This window comes from Trachypithecus francoisi, unplaced genomic scaffold (genome assembly GCF_009764315.1).
Source record: "Trachypithecus francoisi isolate TF-2019V2 unplaced genomic scaffold, Tfra_2.0 Lachesis_group2, whole genome shotgun sequence".
NCBI lineage: Eukaryota > Metazoa > Chordata > Mammalia > Primates > Cercopithecidae > Trachypithecus > Trachypithecus francoisi.
In genome coordinates this window covers 69,861,206-69,876,952 of record NW_022681465.1, presented here as the reverse complement: position 1 = coordinate 69,876,952, position 15,747 = coordinate 69,861,206, and the positions used below count along the sequence as shown (strand labels likewise).

Below are 15,747 nucleotides of genomic sequence, written 5' to 3'. Positions count from 1 at the left end.
AGGATGGTCTCGATCTCCTGACCTCGTGATCTGCCTCCTCGGCCTCCCAAAGTGCTGGGATTACAGGCGTGAGCCACCGCGCCTGGCCGAGGTTCATAATTTCTTACCAGAAACCGTTGGGGCCAAAAGTGTTTCAGAATTCAGAATTTGTGTATTCCATATATTCCTGAATACCACCTGCAGAGTCTGTGGGATGACTCCATCATAAAACGCATTTTATCTATGCAGCAAAATGAGTAAATATTCCCTATAAATTGGATAATGCATATTAGTAGTCTTAAGTCAATGACACACTAACGTTAAAAATAAAAGTTTGTTTATTAGAGCTTTTTTGGACCTTGGATTTGCAGATGAAGGAGTGTGATTTTTATTAGTGGTAATTAATTTTAAATCACAAAGCTTTATGTTTAAAACAATTACAGTGTGATATAATAGCGTGCCTTACCTAAGTTGGCTTTCGGAATTGTCTTTACTATCTAGCTGGACCAAAGGGATTCGAGTAAATCTCTTATTGTCCTCTATTGGGATTTTACTTTCCATTCCCCGGTAATAATCTTGAAGGAGTCTCTTCGTATCTTGGAAACGGTTCAGTTCTGCCTTTAATAGCAAATGTGAATGTTAATATCCAAGAAAGAACAAGCTCATCTGTACATATTTCTGATATAAGCCTCTGAAAGTGCTATTTTGGAAATATTTACATTGAAAATAATTGTCTGGAAATTAAGAAGGAGCATTGGTTATAAGTCTATATCTAAGATTTTCATTAAAATTAACTAGTGACTTTGCATTCTCTACATTTATGAAACATGATTCTACTTAACAAAATGACTTTTCTATGCCTCTTGACATTGTGACAGTTACAGAATGTATGATGTTTCAAGTAATGCATGCTATTCACTATTTTAACATTAGCAATTCCTGTGTCCTAGATTCAATCAGCCAATATAGTAGCAAATTTCTTTGTCATAGGTAGCATATGAGTTGATTTGGGAGATGTCAAAAAACACTATACATACAAATACAAAATACAAATACAAAAAGACACTAGGTTCTGGCTCACTAGAGCAACTTAACTTAGCTGTGGAGAAGCGACAAAGGGCAACATAAAGTTTTTTTTTTCTTTCTTTCTTTTTTTTTTTTTTTTGTTTTCTTTTTGAGACAGAGTCTTGCTTTATCACACAGGCTGGAGTGCAGTGATATGATCTCAGCTCATTGCAACCTCCACCTCCTGGGTTCAAGCGATTTTCCTGCCTCAGCCTCCTGAGTAGCTGGGTTTACAGGGCCCTGCCCCCACGCTCTCCTAATTTTTGTATATTTAGTAAAGACAGGGTTTTGCAATGTTGGCCAGGCTGGTTTTGAACTCCTGACCTCAGGTGATCTGTCCACCTCAGCCTCCCAAATTGCTGGGATTACAGGTGTGAGCCACTGCACCCAGCAACATAGAGTCTAAAGAATAGTTCTCTTTCCACAATTTCCTTTCTTGTTCAATATGCGGAGAAGAGAGAGAATTCATTTCCTCCAGTGCTCACAGCTAAACCCTTCTGCTTGCTTTGCCAGTAAGTACCTTGTGAAAAATGGAGCAACCCAGAGGAGCTGGTGGCAAGGTGAGCATCGGTCACTCCCTTGTTGTGACTCCCTGTCAGCAAAGGTCATTTCCTTTTGTGGTATGCATTTGCTGAAGTGTGTGCATAGTGAGATTCTGCACAATGCCAACAACACAAATGTAGAATGTGGTATTTTTCAACCTGGTCTCCCACTGGGTTTAGGACAATATCGTGTATATCTGTGCTTCTCTTTGTTAGTGTAAACATGACCTCCAGACTTTACTTTAGTCACCTGGGCTACTCAGTACCTGAGGGCCTAAATATTGAAGCTCCTTACATAGATGAATTCCACGATATCTAGCTAATTACAGAAAGCATCTTTTTAAAAAGGAAAACAAAATTGACCTAATGTTCAAAGTCTTATCTAAACCAAACTCAAAGATATTTATGAAGGGATCCCTACATTTATCAATTATGTCACTACTTATTTTGTAAAATATCAAGAAATATTCTCTTATTGCCATATTCACAGTACAGAATAAATAAATGTCTGGTTTTTTACTGTAGTCTACAATAAAAGACAAGAACAGTTTCAATAAGTCTGTGTTTGATACAGAAAAGGTTAAGCCAAATCGCTCCTGGAAAAAGCTGTTTTCTGTACTATTCAACTTTTCTAACTAAATGACTGAAACAGGAAAAAATTAATTTGGTGAACTTGCATCTAAGTTAAAAAATAAAAGTACCATTTATGTATTGTTTTACATTACAGAACATTTTTAATAGTCTCCTTGGATTTTAAACATAAATACATATTTAAGTAGTTTTTTTAAACTAGCATTTTGAAATGACAAGAAAAACTAAACCTTTTTCTCTTTCCTTGCAAAACAACCAAATTAAGTTTTAAAATATTAATGTATGAACAAATCCTACAGTTTGACAACAAGTGTTTACACCTGTCATGCTTAGGTTTGGTAAAACAGGGGAGAAAAATGAGTCTTGTAAATTTTACTTATGAGAACTTGCAGAATGCCACATTTATGGTGAACTGGATCATATAGAAACCCAATTTGTACAGACTGAATATTGACAACTTTGGGGAATTAAAATAAGTGTGTTGAGGTTATAAAAATTATTAGTCATTAAATCATAGCATTGTATTATTTAGTAAATAAATTTAGAAATCAGGAAATTATTTCCTCCTTAACTTATAGAACTAAACTATTTAATAAAGATTAGGTTTAGTAGAGCTTCTTTTATACAGTTGGTATTTGGGACAGTGCTGTTCTCTGTGCCTTAGGCTTACCTTACTATAGTGATTATCTTATATAAAATATTAATTTATTTTTAGAAGGCATAATTTAATTAACTAAATCTGAATAAGATGCCATACCATATCCAAGATTTTCATAAAGGCAGAATTAATCAAAATTCCTGTTACATTTATGATAACTTGTAAACAATATTTTCTCTTAAGATTTTTAATTGTGACAGAATCTTAGATTTAAAAGGAATTTTAGAAATCATCTAGCATAGCATTTTCTAAAATACATTTTGTAGAAAACTTGTCCTATAGGCAGTTAATGAGTACCTTGCTGGGGATGAAACAAAAACTTCTCAAGGTCAAATAGTGTAGAAAATAGAAATAGAAAAAGGATTTCCTTCCTGTAGGGCATTTCAATATCTAAATATGTCGATACACTCGTCAGTCTCCCAGGGAGAGGGAGGAAGGCTAGAGTAGATAGCACTTCCCAAAGTCTTTTTATCACAGAGTCCTTGTTTTGTGAAACATCTTGTAGGACTAATGTCTATGGAACCTGCTTTGGGATACATTTATCTAGCTGTCTGTTATTCAATACCACAGATTCTTGAAGGCTTTCTCTAGTGTACTTTCCACTGGTCCTCCAAAACCATGTGCAAACTTCTGCTTTTGAGCATCCTGGACAAAAATCTCATTACCTCCAAAGTCTTTTACTTGATGGGCTGTTCATTAGGCTCTTTCTTTAAATATTGAATTGAAACCTCTTCCTTTGGAATTTCCACCCTTGGTTTTTATAGGATCTTATTGGTCAGTGCAAAATAAGGCTCTCTTCAGTTCTATGTGGCAAACTTTCAACTATTTGAACAATAAAGCAGTGGTTAGGAATACAGTAGACACTCCCTTATCCATGGGGGATAAGTTTCAAGACCCCCAATGGATGCGTGAAACCTCAGATAGTTCCAAACATTATATACACTATGATTTTTCATCTGATAACTAAATTGGCTACTAAGTGACTAACAGATGGGCAGGTAGCATCTACAGGGTGGATACTATGGACAGGGGGATGATTTACGTTCTGAGCAAGACAGAATGAAACAGTGTGAGACTTCATCACAGTACTCAAAATGGAGCACAATTTAAAACTTATGAATTATTTATTTCTGGAAATTTCCATGTAATATTTTCAGACTGTGGGTAACAAACTATGGAAAATAAACCCGAGGAGAAGGGGGAGCTACTGTACTGGCTTTGAAGTCAGATGGGCAAATTGTTTCACCTGTGTTTGTCTCAGTTTCCTCATTTGTGAAATGAAGATAATGGAACTTGCAGTGGGCCAGGTGTGGTGGCTCACTCTTGTAATCCCAGCACTGTGGAAGGCCGAGGCAGATGGATCACCTGAGGTCAGGAGTTCAAGACCAGCCTGGCCAACATGGTGAAACCGTGTCTCTACTAAAAATACAAAAATTAGCCAGGCATGGTAGCGGGCACCTGTAATCCCAGCTACTTGGGAGGCAGAGGTTGCAGTGAGGTGAGATTGCACCATTGCACTCCAACCTGGGTGCAAGAGTGAAAATTTGTTGGGAAGTTTTAATGTATTCTACGTGAAAATCTTTAGAATGGTGCCTGGCATATACATATTAAGAATTTAGGAAATGTTAGATTTTATTTACTGCTTTTTCCTCTTTATTCCTTGTTGGTCTTAGATATTAATTCAATTTCTCAAGATAAAAGTCCTATATCTAGGGATTATTAAAATATTGAGTCATATAATATTTTCAAAGGTGGTATGTATTGCTGTTAATCAAGAATGATTCATAAAACTTATCTGCCTTCATTATTGGTTTTCAGCTATTTCTGCCGTAAGCTTTTGATACAACTGTTTATAATACTTGATTTTTGCTTGCCCAAACCAATGTCATGGGGATGCTATCCAGACTGGTCTAGGCTGCTTAGGCACCTCACTTTAATCTTTGCATACAACTCAAGCCATGTGGATGTGTCCTTCTGGTTGTGGCCCGGCTTTGTCCTCTGCTTTGGATAACATCTTTCTAACTCCATCTTCTCTTTCCAATCCAGATTCCTAACATGGTTGCATGGGGTCTTCACTGTCCTTGTATCCTGATTTCTTGAAATCTTCTACCTGAGGGGCTGCTCCTGCCTCTCAGATTTCTGCTGATATTTCAGACCTTCTGTGGTCTAGCCTATGCCTGAGCCATGAATTGTCCCTTTGAAGGCTGGAAGTACCAGCATGTATTGGTCCTTTGATGAAAAGACATTTACTGAACACCTATTATGCACTAGCTGTAGGGATTGCCAGATAAGTACTCTCATTTCCTGTAGTATCTCTTTACCTAGGTTAATCAACTAAAGACCAGAAATGTACCCTTTTCCATTCTCTCTCTTCACTGCTGTTGTTTTAGGAAAAAAATACTCATGTACACACAACTTGAACAAAGACAGCCTTCATATTCTCTTCAGTTTGACTCAACTTTAGACAGGCTGCTTCCTGACTCTAGGCCCCACCTCCCTTTTGTTAGAGCATTTGCTTTAAGAAAACTTGACATTGTAAATCCTTTCACTGTTCCTTTGAGATGTAAATCTTTTCAAAAGCCTCCTACCATTTGTACAACCCAGAAAAGAATGTCTTTCTCAAGGACCTAAAACCCATCTCTTTGTAATGTAATTAATCATCAAGGAATACAGTGCCTCTGTCTCCCAGTTCCTGTGTGAGAGTAGGAGCCTAACTTCACTAGGTGCATTGCTTCAAGTCCTAAAACTACCTCCTGTGATGAAGATTGTAGAAAGTTGACTTTTCCTTCTGATAACATCAATTGGCAAACACAGTTGGCCTATGACCCATACCTTCTAACCTACTCCGGCTCTTAAAAACTCTCTAGCCCTTTGTCTTGGCAGAGTTGGGTTTGTGCTTTCTCCCCTATTGCTGGCAATGGTGTCAGAATAAAATCAGCACCTGTCTTCTAATCTTGTCCTGTGCAACTTTTTTTTAACTTAATAGGCTGCAAATATAAGTTAATCAGGTTGCATTGATTATGGTCTGTTTTTCTAGTCCAGCATTGGAGAACTTTTTATTTTCAGGAATCAAATGTCTGCTTGGCCTGATCTTGCCTATGTTTGTTGTGGTCAGGCTGCTTTCCTGGGCTTTCTTTGTTCACTTACGGGGTCTGCTTTGAGAGTCTGGTGAGGTAACTCAGTTGTAGACACTATTTCTACTGTGGCTTTCTACATATCTAGGCCACCTGGAGCAAAGCTGGTGGGTAGTTGCTTGGGATGCTTCCAATTTGGGCTGGACCAAAATGTATTATTTCAGCTAGCTTTCTTGGTGAGTTGGAGCTCATACCAGGCATAGTGCTATACCAAAATGAGCCCTGAACAGACCTCTCATATTCCCAAGAAAGTGTCATATGAGGGACTGAGGGATGAGGCTGTGAAGGGAAGTGCCTGGGTCATTGTGACCATTGCTCTTACCTGCATTAGGGAAAATAAATGGTTCATTGTCATTCCAAGAGAGTCCTGTAACCAGCTCTCGTTAATGATGTCAAGCCGCTCCTGCTCTGCCTCTTCCTTCCGGGCATCACAAATGTCCCACAGGCGGTCTCGCAGATCCTAGACAGAAAACAAGCATCGGCATCATCACTATGCTTTAGACCGCTGCTCAAACCACCTAGGTGCAATAAAACTAAAATCCTTTGCCTCTCTTAAAAATGTCTCTAAAGAAATTTTACACCAATTGAACTCCTGTATTGTATGTGCTCATTCAACCAATATTCATTTTGAGTCTATTCTGTCAGTCCCTCACGTCTGAAGAGGACCTCACCACATCATATGTCTATGCCTACCACAAACCCACTATGTTTTACTTTATTCATGAATGGCTATGTTTTATGTGCTTTTATCCTTCCTAAAAAAAAATGTGTTTGATTGAAAAAGTCATTTCAGTGAATTTTTTGGGGGGAAATGGCAATTGTTGGTGGAAAAAATATGCAGCTGTATTAAATCAGGGGCATAAATTTGTTAATTAATACCACAGGTGTAACATATTGTTCACCAAAAAAATATATATCACAGTGTTTCTTTATCCACTCATTGATTGACGGGTATTTGGGTTGGTTCCACGATTTTGCAATTGTGAATTGTGCTGCTATAAACAGCGTGGGCAAGTATCTTTTTCAAATAATGACTTCTTTTCCTCTGGGTAGATACCCAATAATAGGATTGCTGGATCAAATGGTACTTCTACTTTTAGTTCTTAAAGGAATCTCCACACTATTTTCCATAGTGTTAGTACTAGTTTACATTACCATCAGCAGCGTAGAAGTGGTCCCTGATCACCGCATCCTCGCCAACATCTACTGGTTTTTGTTTTTTTCATTATGGCCATTCTTGCAGGAGTAAGGTGGTATCACATTGTGGTTTTGATTTGCATTTCCCTGATCATTAGTGATGCTGAGCATCTTTTCATATGTTTGTTGCCTATTTTTATATCTTCCTTTGAGAATTGTCTATTTATATCCGTAGCCCACTTCTTGATGGGATTTTTTTTTTCTTACTGATTTGAGTTCATTGTAGATTCTGGACATTAGTCTTTTGTCAGATGTATAGATTGTGAAAATTTTCTCCCGTTCTGTGGGTTGTCTGTTTACTCTGCTGACTGTCCATTTACCGTGCAAAAGCTGTTTTGCTTAATTAGGTCCCAGCAATTTATCTTTGCTTTTATTGCATTTGCTTTTGGGTTTTTGGTCATGAAATCCTTGCCCAAGCCAATGTCTAGAAGGGTTCTTCCAATGTTATCTTGTAGAATGTTTAGTTTCAGGTCTTAGGTTTAAGACCTTAATTCATCTTGAGTTGATTTTCGTATAAGGTGAAAGATGAGGATGCAGTTTCATTCCCCTACGTGTGGCTAGCCAATTATCCCAGCACCATTTGTTGAATAGGGTGTCCTTTCCCCAATTTATGTTATTGTTTGCTTTGCCAAAGATCAGTTGGCTGTAGGTATTTGGGTTTATTTCTGGGTTTTCTATTCTGTTCCATTGGTCTATGTGCCTATTTTCATACCAGTATCATGCTGTTTTGGTTACTATGGTCTTATGGTATAGTTTGAAATCAGGTAGTGTGATGCTTCTAGATTTGTTCTTTTTGCTTAGTCTTGCTTTGGCAATGTAGGCTCTTTGTGGTTCCATATGAATTTTAGAATTGTTTTTTCTAATGCTCTGAAGAATGTTGGTGGTATTTTGATGGGGATTGCATTTAATTTGTAGATTGCTTTGGGCAGTATGATCATTTTCACAATATTGATTCTACCCATCCATGAGCATGGTATGTGTTTCCATTTGTTTGCTGTTTTAATTTAATTTAATGTAACTTAATTTAGGAGAGCTAAGTAATTAAACATGAGGCCAAAGTACATAAGAAAGCGGCAGCCCTTTATTGCAAATATGCACACTCTCAGGCAAGGTTCTCTGGTCCTCAGGTGTAGGGGGGCCAGGGAAGTCGTGCAGGCACTCTCGGGTGAGGTTCCCCGGTCCACAAAGGCGGGGGCGAAGAAGTCACGCCAGCTCCTGCCGGCAGCGGACTTTTATGCATTGGTACTGGAAGGGGGAGGGCAGTGGGCGGGATAAGGGCGTGATAGGGGCGTCTCCATAGGCATGGCCGGGTAAGTTTCCATCTCTTCGGATTGACATCACCTGGCACATGGTCGGTTGATCTGCATCTTCCCGGGCACAGGCTGCATTTTCCCGGGCGCTGGTAAGTTGGTGATGAAGAACCCGGGAACAACAGGTACTGCTCCATCTTGTTCACCTTCCTCCATCTTGTCCCTTCTCCCTCACCCAAACATTTGCATCATTGTGTCATTTATGATATTTTTCATCAGTGTTTTGTAGTTTTCCTTGTAGAGGTCTTTTGACTCCTTGGTTAGGCATATTCCTAAGTATTTAATTTTTTTTTTTTTTGCAGCTATTGTAAAAGGGGTTGAGTTCTTGATTTTATCCTCTGCTTGGCTGCTGTTGCTGTATAGAAGAACTACTGATTTGTGTACATTAATCTTGTATCCAGAAATTTTGCTGAATTCTTTTATTAGTTCTAGGAGCTTACTGGAGGAGTCTTTAGGGTTTTCAAGGTAAACGATCATATCATCGGCAAACGAACAGTTTGACTTCCTCTTTACTGACTTCAATGCGTTTTATTTTTTTCTCTAGTCTGACTGCTCTGGCTAGGACCTCCAGTATTATGTTGAAGAGGAGAGGTGAGAGTGGGCATACTTGTCTTGTTTCAGTTTTCAGAGGAAATGCTTTCAACTTTTCCCCATTCAGTATCATGTTGGCTGTGGGTTTGTCATAGATGGCTTTTATTACATTGAGGTATGTCCCTTGTATGCCAATTTTTGCTGAGAGTTTTCATCATAAAGGCATCCTGGATTTTGTCAAATACTTTTTCTGCATCTGTTGAGATGATCACATGATTTTTGTTTTTAATTCTGTTTATGTGGTGTATCACATTTATTGACTTGTGTATGTTAAACCATCCCTGCATCTCTGGTATAAAAACCACTTGATCATGGTGGATTATCTTTTTGACATGTTGTTGGATTTGGTTAGCTAGTATTTTGTTAAGGATTTTTAGCATCTATGTTTATCAAGGATATCGGTCTGTAATTTCCTTTTTTGGTCGTCCTTTGCTGGTTTTGGTATTAGGGTAATGCTGGCTTCATAGAATGAATTAGAGAGGGTTCCTTCTTTCTCTATATTGTGAAGTAGTATCAAAAGGATTGGTATCAATTCTTCTTTGAATGTCTAGTAGAATTTTACTGTGAATCCATCTGGTCCTGGACTTTTTTGTGTTGGTAATTTTTAAATTACCATTTCAATCTTGCTGCTTGTTATTGGTCAGTTCAGGGTATCTAATTCTTCTTGATTTAAGCTAGGAAGGTTGTATTTTTCCAGGAATATATCCATCTCTTCTAGGTTTTCAGGTTTATGTGTGTAAAAGTGTTCACAGTAGCCTTGAATGATCTTTTGTATTTCACTGAGGTCAGTTGTAGTATCTCCTGTTTTGTTTCTTAGTGAGGTTATTTGGATTTTCTCTCTTCTTTTCTTGGTTGATCTTGAGAATGGCCTATCAATTTTATTTTCAAAGAACCAGCTTTTTGATTCATTTGTCTTTTGTATTGTTGTTGTTCCAATTTTATTTAGCTCTGCTCTGATGTTGTTTTTTTCCTTTCTTCTGCTGGGTTTGAGTTTGGTTTGTTCTTGTTTTTCTGAAGAATTTTTTAATTTCCATCTTGATTTCGTTTTTGATCCAATACTCATTCAGGAGCAGGTTATTTAATTTCCATGTATTTGCATAGTTTTGAAGATTGATTTTGGAGTTGATTTCCAGTTTTATTTCACTGTAGTCTAAGAGAGTGCTTGATATAATTTCAATTTTCTTAAATTTATTGAGGCTCATTTCATGGCCTATCATACGGTCTATCTTGGAGAAAGTTCTATGCTCTGTTGAACAGAACGTGTATTTTGCGGTTGCTGGGTGAAATGTTCATATATATCTGTTAAGTCCATTTGTTCCAAGGAATAGTTTAAATCCATTGTTTCTTTGTTGATTTTCTATCTTGATTACCTGTCTAGTGCTGTCAGTGGAATATTATTGTCCCCCACTATTATTGCGTTGCTGTGTGTCTCATTTCTTATCTATTAGTGATTGTTTTATAAATTTGGGAGCTCCAGTGTTAGGTGCATATATGTTTAGGATTGTGATATTTTCCTGTTGCACAAGGTCTTTTACCATTATATAATGTCCCTCTTTGTCTCTTTTAACTGCTGTTGCTTTACAGTTTGTTTTGTCTGATATAAGAATAGCTATCCCTGCTCACTTTTTGTGTCCATTTGCATGAAATGCCTTTTTCCACTCCTTTACTTTAAGTTTATGTGAGTCCTTATGTGTTAGTGAGTCTACTGATGGCAGCAGATGGTTGGTGAGCTCTTACCTATTCTGCAGTTCTGTATCTTTTAAGTGGAGCCTTTAGGCCATTTACATGCAATGTTAGTAATGAAATGTGAGGTACCATTGCATTCATCATGCTCTTTGTTGCCTGTGTACTTTTGGTTTTTTTGTTTGTTTGTTTTGACTTTTTAACTTGTATTTTTGTTTTATAGGTCCTGTGTGATTTATGCATTAAAGAGGTTCTGTTTTGATGTGTTTCCAGGATTTGTTTCAAGATTTAGAGCTCCTTTTAGCAGTTCTTGTAGTGGTGACTTGGTAATGGCAAATTCTCTGAGCATTTGTTTGTTGGAGAAAGACTATGTCTTTCCTTCATATACGATGCTTAGTTTCACTTGATACAAAATTATTGGCTGATAATTATTTTGTTTGAGGAGGCTGAAGATAGGGCCCCAATGCCTTCTAGCTTGTAGGGTTTCTGCTGATAAATCTGCTGTTAATTCGATAGGTTTTCCTTTATAAGTTACCTGGTGCTTCTGTCTCACAGCTCTGAAGATTCCTTCCTTTGTCTTAACTTTGGATAACCTGATGATAATGTGCCTAGGCGATGATTCTTTTATGATAAATTTCCCAGGTGTTCTTTGTACTTCTTGTGTTTGAATGTCTAGGTCTCTAGCAAGGCTGGGGAAGTTTTCCTCAATTATTCCTCTAAATATGTTTTCCAAGCTTTTATGATTCTCTTCTTCCTCAGGAACACCAATTATTGTTAGGTTTGGTCATTTAGCATAATCCCAGACTTCTTGGAGGCTTTACTCATATTTTCTTTTTCTTTTTTCATTGTCTTTGTTGGACTGGGTTAATTTGAGGACCTTGTCTTTGAGCTCTGAATTTCTTTCTTTTACCTGTTCAATTCTATTGCTGAGACTTTCCAGAGCATTTCAGGTTTCTAAAAGTGTGTACAAAGTTTCCTGAATTTTTGTTTGTTTTTTCTTTCAGCTACCTATTTCCTTGAATGTTTCTCCCTTCACTCCTTGTATTGTTTCTTGGATTTCCTTGCATGTGGCTTCGCCTTTCTCTGGTGCCTTCCTGATTAGCTTAATAACTAACCTCCTTTCATTTTTTTTCAGATAAATCAGAGATTTCTTGGTTTGGATCCATTGCTGGTGAACTAGTGTGATTTTTTTCGGGGTGTTAAAGAGCCTTGTTTTGTCATATTACCAGGGCTGATTTTTTGGTTCCTTCTCATTTGGGTAGGCTCTGCAGAGGAAAGGTCTAGGACTGAAGGCTCTTGTTCAGATTCTTTTGTCCCACAGGATGTTCCCTTGATGTAATACTCTCCTGCTTTTCCTATGGATGTGGTTTTCCTTGAGCCAAACTGCAGTGACTGTTGTCTCTCTTGTGGGTGTGGCCACCCAGTAAGTCTACCCTGCTCCGGGTTGGCACTAGGGGTTGTCTGCACAGAGTCCTGTGATGTGAATTGTCTGTGGGTCTCCCAGCCATGGATACCAGTGCCTGTTCTGGTGGAGGTGGTGGGGGAGTGCAATGGACTCCATGAGGGTTCTTAACCTTGGTGGTTTAATGATCTATTTTTGTGCTGGTTGGCGTCCTGCCAGGAGGTGGTGCTTTCCAGAGAACATCAGCTATAGTAGTGTGGAGAGGGGCCAGCAGTGGGCGGGGCCCTAGAACTCCCAAGATTATATGCCCTTTGTCTTCTGCTACCAGGGTGGCTAGGGAAGGACCATCAGGTGGGGGCAGGGTTAAGCATGTCTGAGCTCAGACTCTCCTTGGGTGGGTTTTGCTGCAGCTACTGTTGGGGATGGGGGTGAGATTCCCAGGTCACTGGACTTATGTACCTAGGAGGATTATGGCTGCCTCTGCTGCGTCATGTAGGTTGTCAGGGAAGTGGGGGAAAGCCGGCAGTCACAGCCTCATGCAGCTTCCATGCAAACCAAAGGGCCGGTCTCACTCCCACTGGGCCTCTGCCAACAGCCTCGAGTCTGTTTCCAGGCAGCGGGTGAGATGGGCTTGAGAACTTGTTCAAGGATACCCACCTCCCAGCTGTGAAACAAAAGGGCTTGGGTCATCCCCCACCTGTGGAGTCTGCACACCGGATGTGCACCCTCCCCCGAGCTCTGGCCAGGAGGCTTCTTGCCCAGTTCAAATTGTTACAAGGTTCAGCTACACATGTCCTTCTCCCTGTGGAGTTTTACCCCCTGCTCCTTTGGCCACCCTCCTGATGGAACCCTGTGGTGCCAGGCGGGAATGGGCTGCTTGGGCACGCAGCGAGCTCCCAGTGCCTTTCTGCTACTTCCTCTACCCCTGTATTTCACTCAGCTCTCGAAATTGACTCAGCTCCAGGTAAGGTTAGAAACTTCTTCTGCAAACAGACTTTCAGTTTCTCCAGTGAGGGTGTGTTCAGGAGAGGAGGGTCTCCCTTCCCACTTAGGCAGTTGGGGCACTCATAGTATTTGACGTGTCTCCCAGGTCCGGCAGGAGCAGTCTGCCTCCTTCAGAGGGTCTGTGGGTCCTCTCGGGATTGCTGGTTTGTTCTTGCAGTTGATCTGGAGCTAAAATTCACAGTGCAAGCCTCCACTTGCTCTGTCCAGAGTTGTAATCTAGTCCTGCCTCGTATCTGCCATGATGATCCAGTTTTTTTTTGTTTGTTTGTTTTTGTTTTTTTTAGGCAGAGTCTCATTCTGTCGCCCAGGCTGGAATGTGCCGTGAGCGTGATCTTGGCTCACTGAAGCCTCCACCTCCCAGGTTCATGCAATTCTCCTCTTTACATATTTTTTAAAGAAAAGAGAGGACATAGCAGAGGAAAAAGTACAAAAGCAGGGCGACCTTGATTCTAGTTCTTTTTCTCCTACGGACTCAGTGTGAAACCTTTGCAAGTAACATCATGTCTGTGGCTCAGTTTTGTAATGGACAAAATGAGAACAATGCAACAGCAGAACCTCTCTATTAATTTAATACGATTGGAATGAAATAATTGAAGAACAAGGAATATTACCAGGGATAAAAAGGGATTAAAGCAATGAGTTTTTGTTATGAACTTGCCCAGAGGCATTGCTGGTTTTCACATTTTATTTAGCAAGATTAGGGAATTACTAAATATATAAATCAGAGATGTATTTAAGAGAGATTCATAACTATTAATTGAGAAGATCATGCAGACTAAATCATTAAAAACTTCTATTCTTACAAAAGTTGTAAAGACTTTCCACTGGGTAAAAACCCACATTCAACTTATGTGGTGCTTACTAGAGATACATAAAACAAAATGACACAAAAAGGTCAGTGTGGAAACTTATATGACCACACACAAATTAAAAATAAAGGAAGGTTTATGGTATTTCTATAAGATAGCAGTCAAATTTAAGACAAAAACACTTTGGACACAAAGATTTTATACCATAATGAGGAACAGGGCAACTTGGGCACAGAATCCCAACACTACTGCTTACTACGTTGGCTTCTTTACCATATTTGTTCATCTATAAAATGGGAGTATTACTAGTACCTGTCTCGGAGGGTGGTTGTGGGGATGAAAAAGACGGTGCCAGAACATAGTGCATGCTCAGCATTTAGTTATTACTGTTGCTGCCTTAAAATTGATGAAAATCAAAAACCGTAGCAAGGAAAATGGATAGAAATGTAATAATCACAGGAGTTTTTCCACTTACTTTCACCAGTTTTTACAAGATCATGTAGCTATAAAAATGTCAAAAAAAAAAAAAAAAAAAGAAATAGAGTGCTTATTTCAATCAGAATTACCTGTACCCTTTTAAAAATAAATGTGATACAAGGATTTATACTAAATCTAATTAGTTTGGTCATAAGGAATGAAACAAAGGCAGGTTTATTTTTTTTTTTTAACTTTACTTCAGAAGTTTCTCTATTGTATACTGTTGCTGAAGATCCACTGCTAAAAATGTTATAATGTCTTTGATAAGGTTGATTTGGCCAAAATTTACTGAACCTTCCAAGTAGAAATTATGTCTGTTGTTCTCTAGTATCCATGGATAATTTCTAATATTCAAATTTCTACTCAAAGTTTATTTTTCTTCCCTTGACCATTCTTTCTAGAGGTTTCTCTGCCTTTATTGCCTGGATTGAATTTTAAGTTTAATATGTTTTATTTGCCAAATTTTAAATTTAAATTTAATTCCAAGTTTTTAAGAATTATCCTCATGAATTCCTTTCTCCTTTCCTTAGCTTCATTTTCTAGCTTCTTTTTGAAGTTATATTTATTTCTATTAATCCATACCTAACAATAAGTGAAGAAAAATAAAAGTGACTGTGTCCACCATATCTAACCATGTAGCTAAATAATCCACATATAATATATATATATATATAATGTAAGTCTATGTTAATATATTTTAGAGTCTTCTCACATCATTGGATTAACTTTCTGAAAAAAAACTAAATGAGATTCCTATCGAAGTAACATAATATTTTAAATATTTAAAAGTAAAATAAAGAACTATAAAAGTATTAAAAATTGTGTTACATTTCTATATAATCTTGGGGTGAAGTATTTTTTAATTGATCACAAAAAAGCTACAAAGGAAATTTCCTTATTTATCTATATAAACTTAGAAAACTTTCTGCATATTAAAACTCACTTCAAACATCAAACTGGGAATATATATGTATTATATGATCAACAGATGGCTTGTTTCCTTAATACATAAAAAGATCTTAGAAGTCAGTAAGAAACAGAGCATGCTCCATCAGAAAAAGGGGCAGAAATCACAAACAGATTTCAGCAGGAGGAAAATACATGGCCATTAAACTCAGGAGAAAATGATCAACTTCAATTGTAAATTCAAGAAAAAATGTAAATTATAGGAATATATTCATATTTTTACCCATTAAGTTGGCAAAGATTAACAAAAAAGAATCTAATATTTGATATAAATCTAATAATTTAGATTTAAAATATTTGTATAATTTAAAATATACAAATCTGATATTTGCATAATC

At 38.0% G+C, this 15,747-nt stretch overlaps 1 protein-coding gene across 4 annotated transcripts in view; it reads right to left on the bottom strand.

Annotated features, from left to right (window-relative positions):
• Nucleotides 1-15,747, bottom strand: part of SPEF2 (sperm flagellar 2) — a 203,936-nt gene that overhangs the window by 53,830 nt on the left and 134,359 nt on the right. For all 4 annotated transcript variants that reach the window (XM_033179347.1, XM_033179345.1, XM_033179346.1 and 1 more), the window contains 2 exons: nucleotides 6,292-6,429; nucleotides 446-597 (listed from right to left, as the gene is read on the bottom strand). In XM_033179347.1, the coding sequence (XP_033035238.1) occupies nucleotides 446-597; nucleotides 6,292-6,429 (290 nt within the window). The remainder of the gene's footprint in view (nucleotides 1-445; nucleotides 598-6,291; nucleotides 6,430-15,747) is intronic.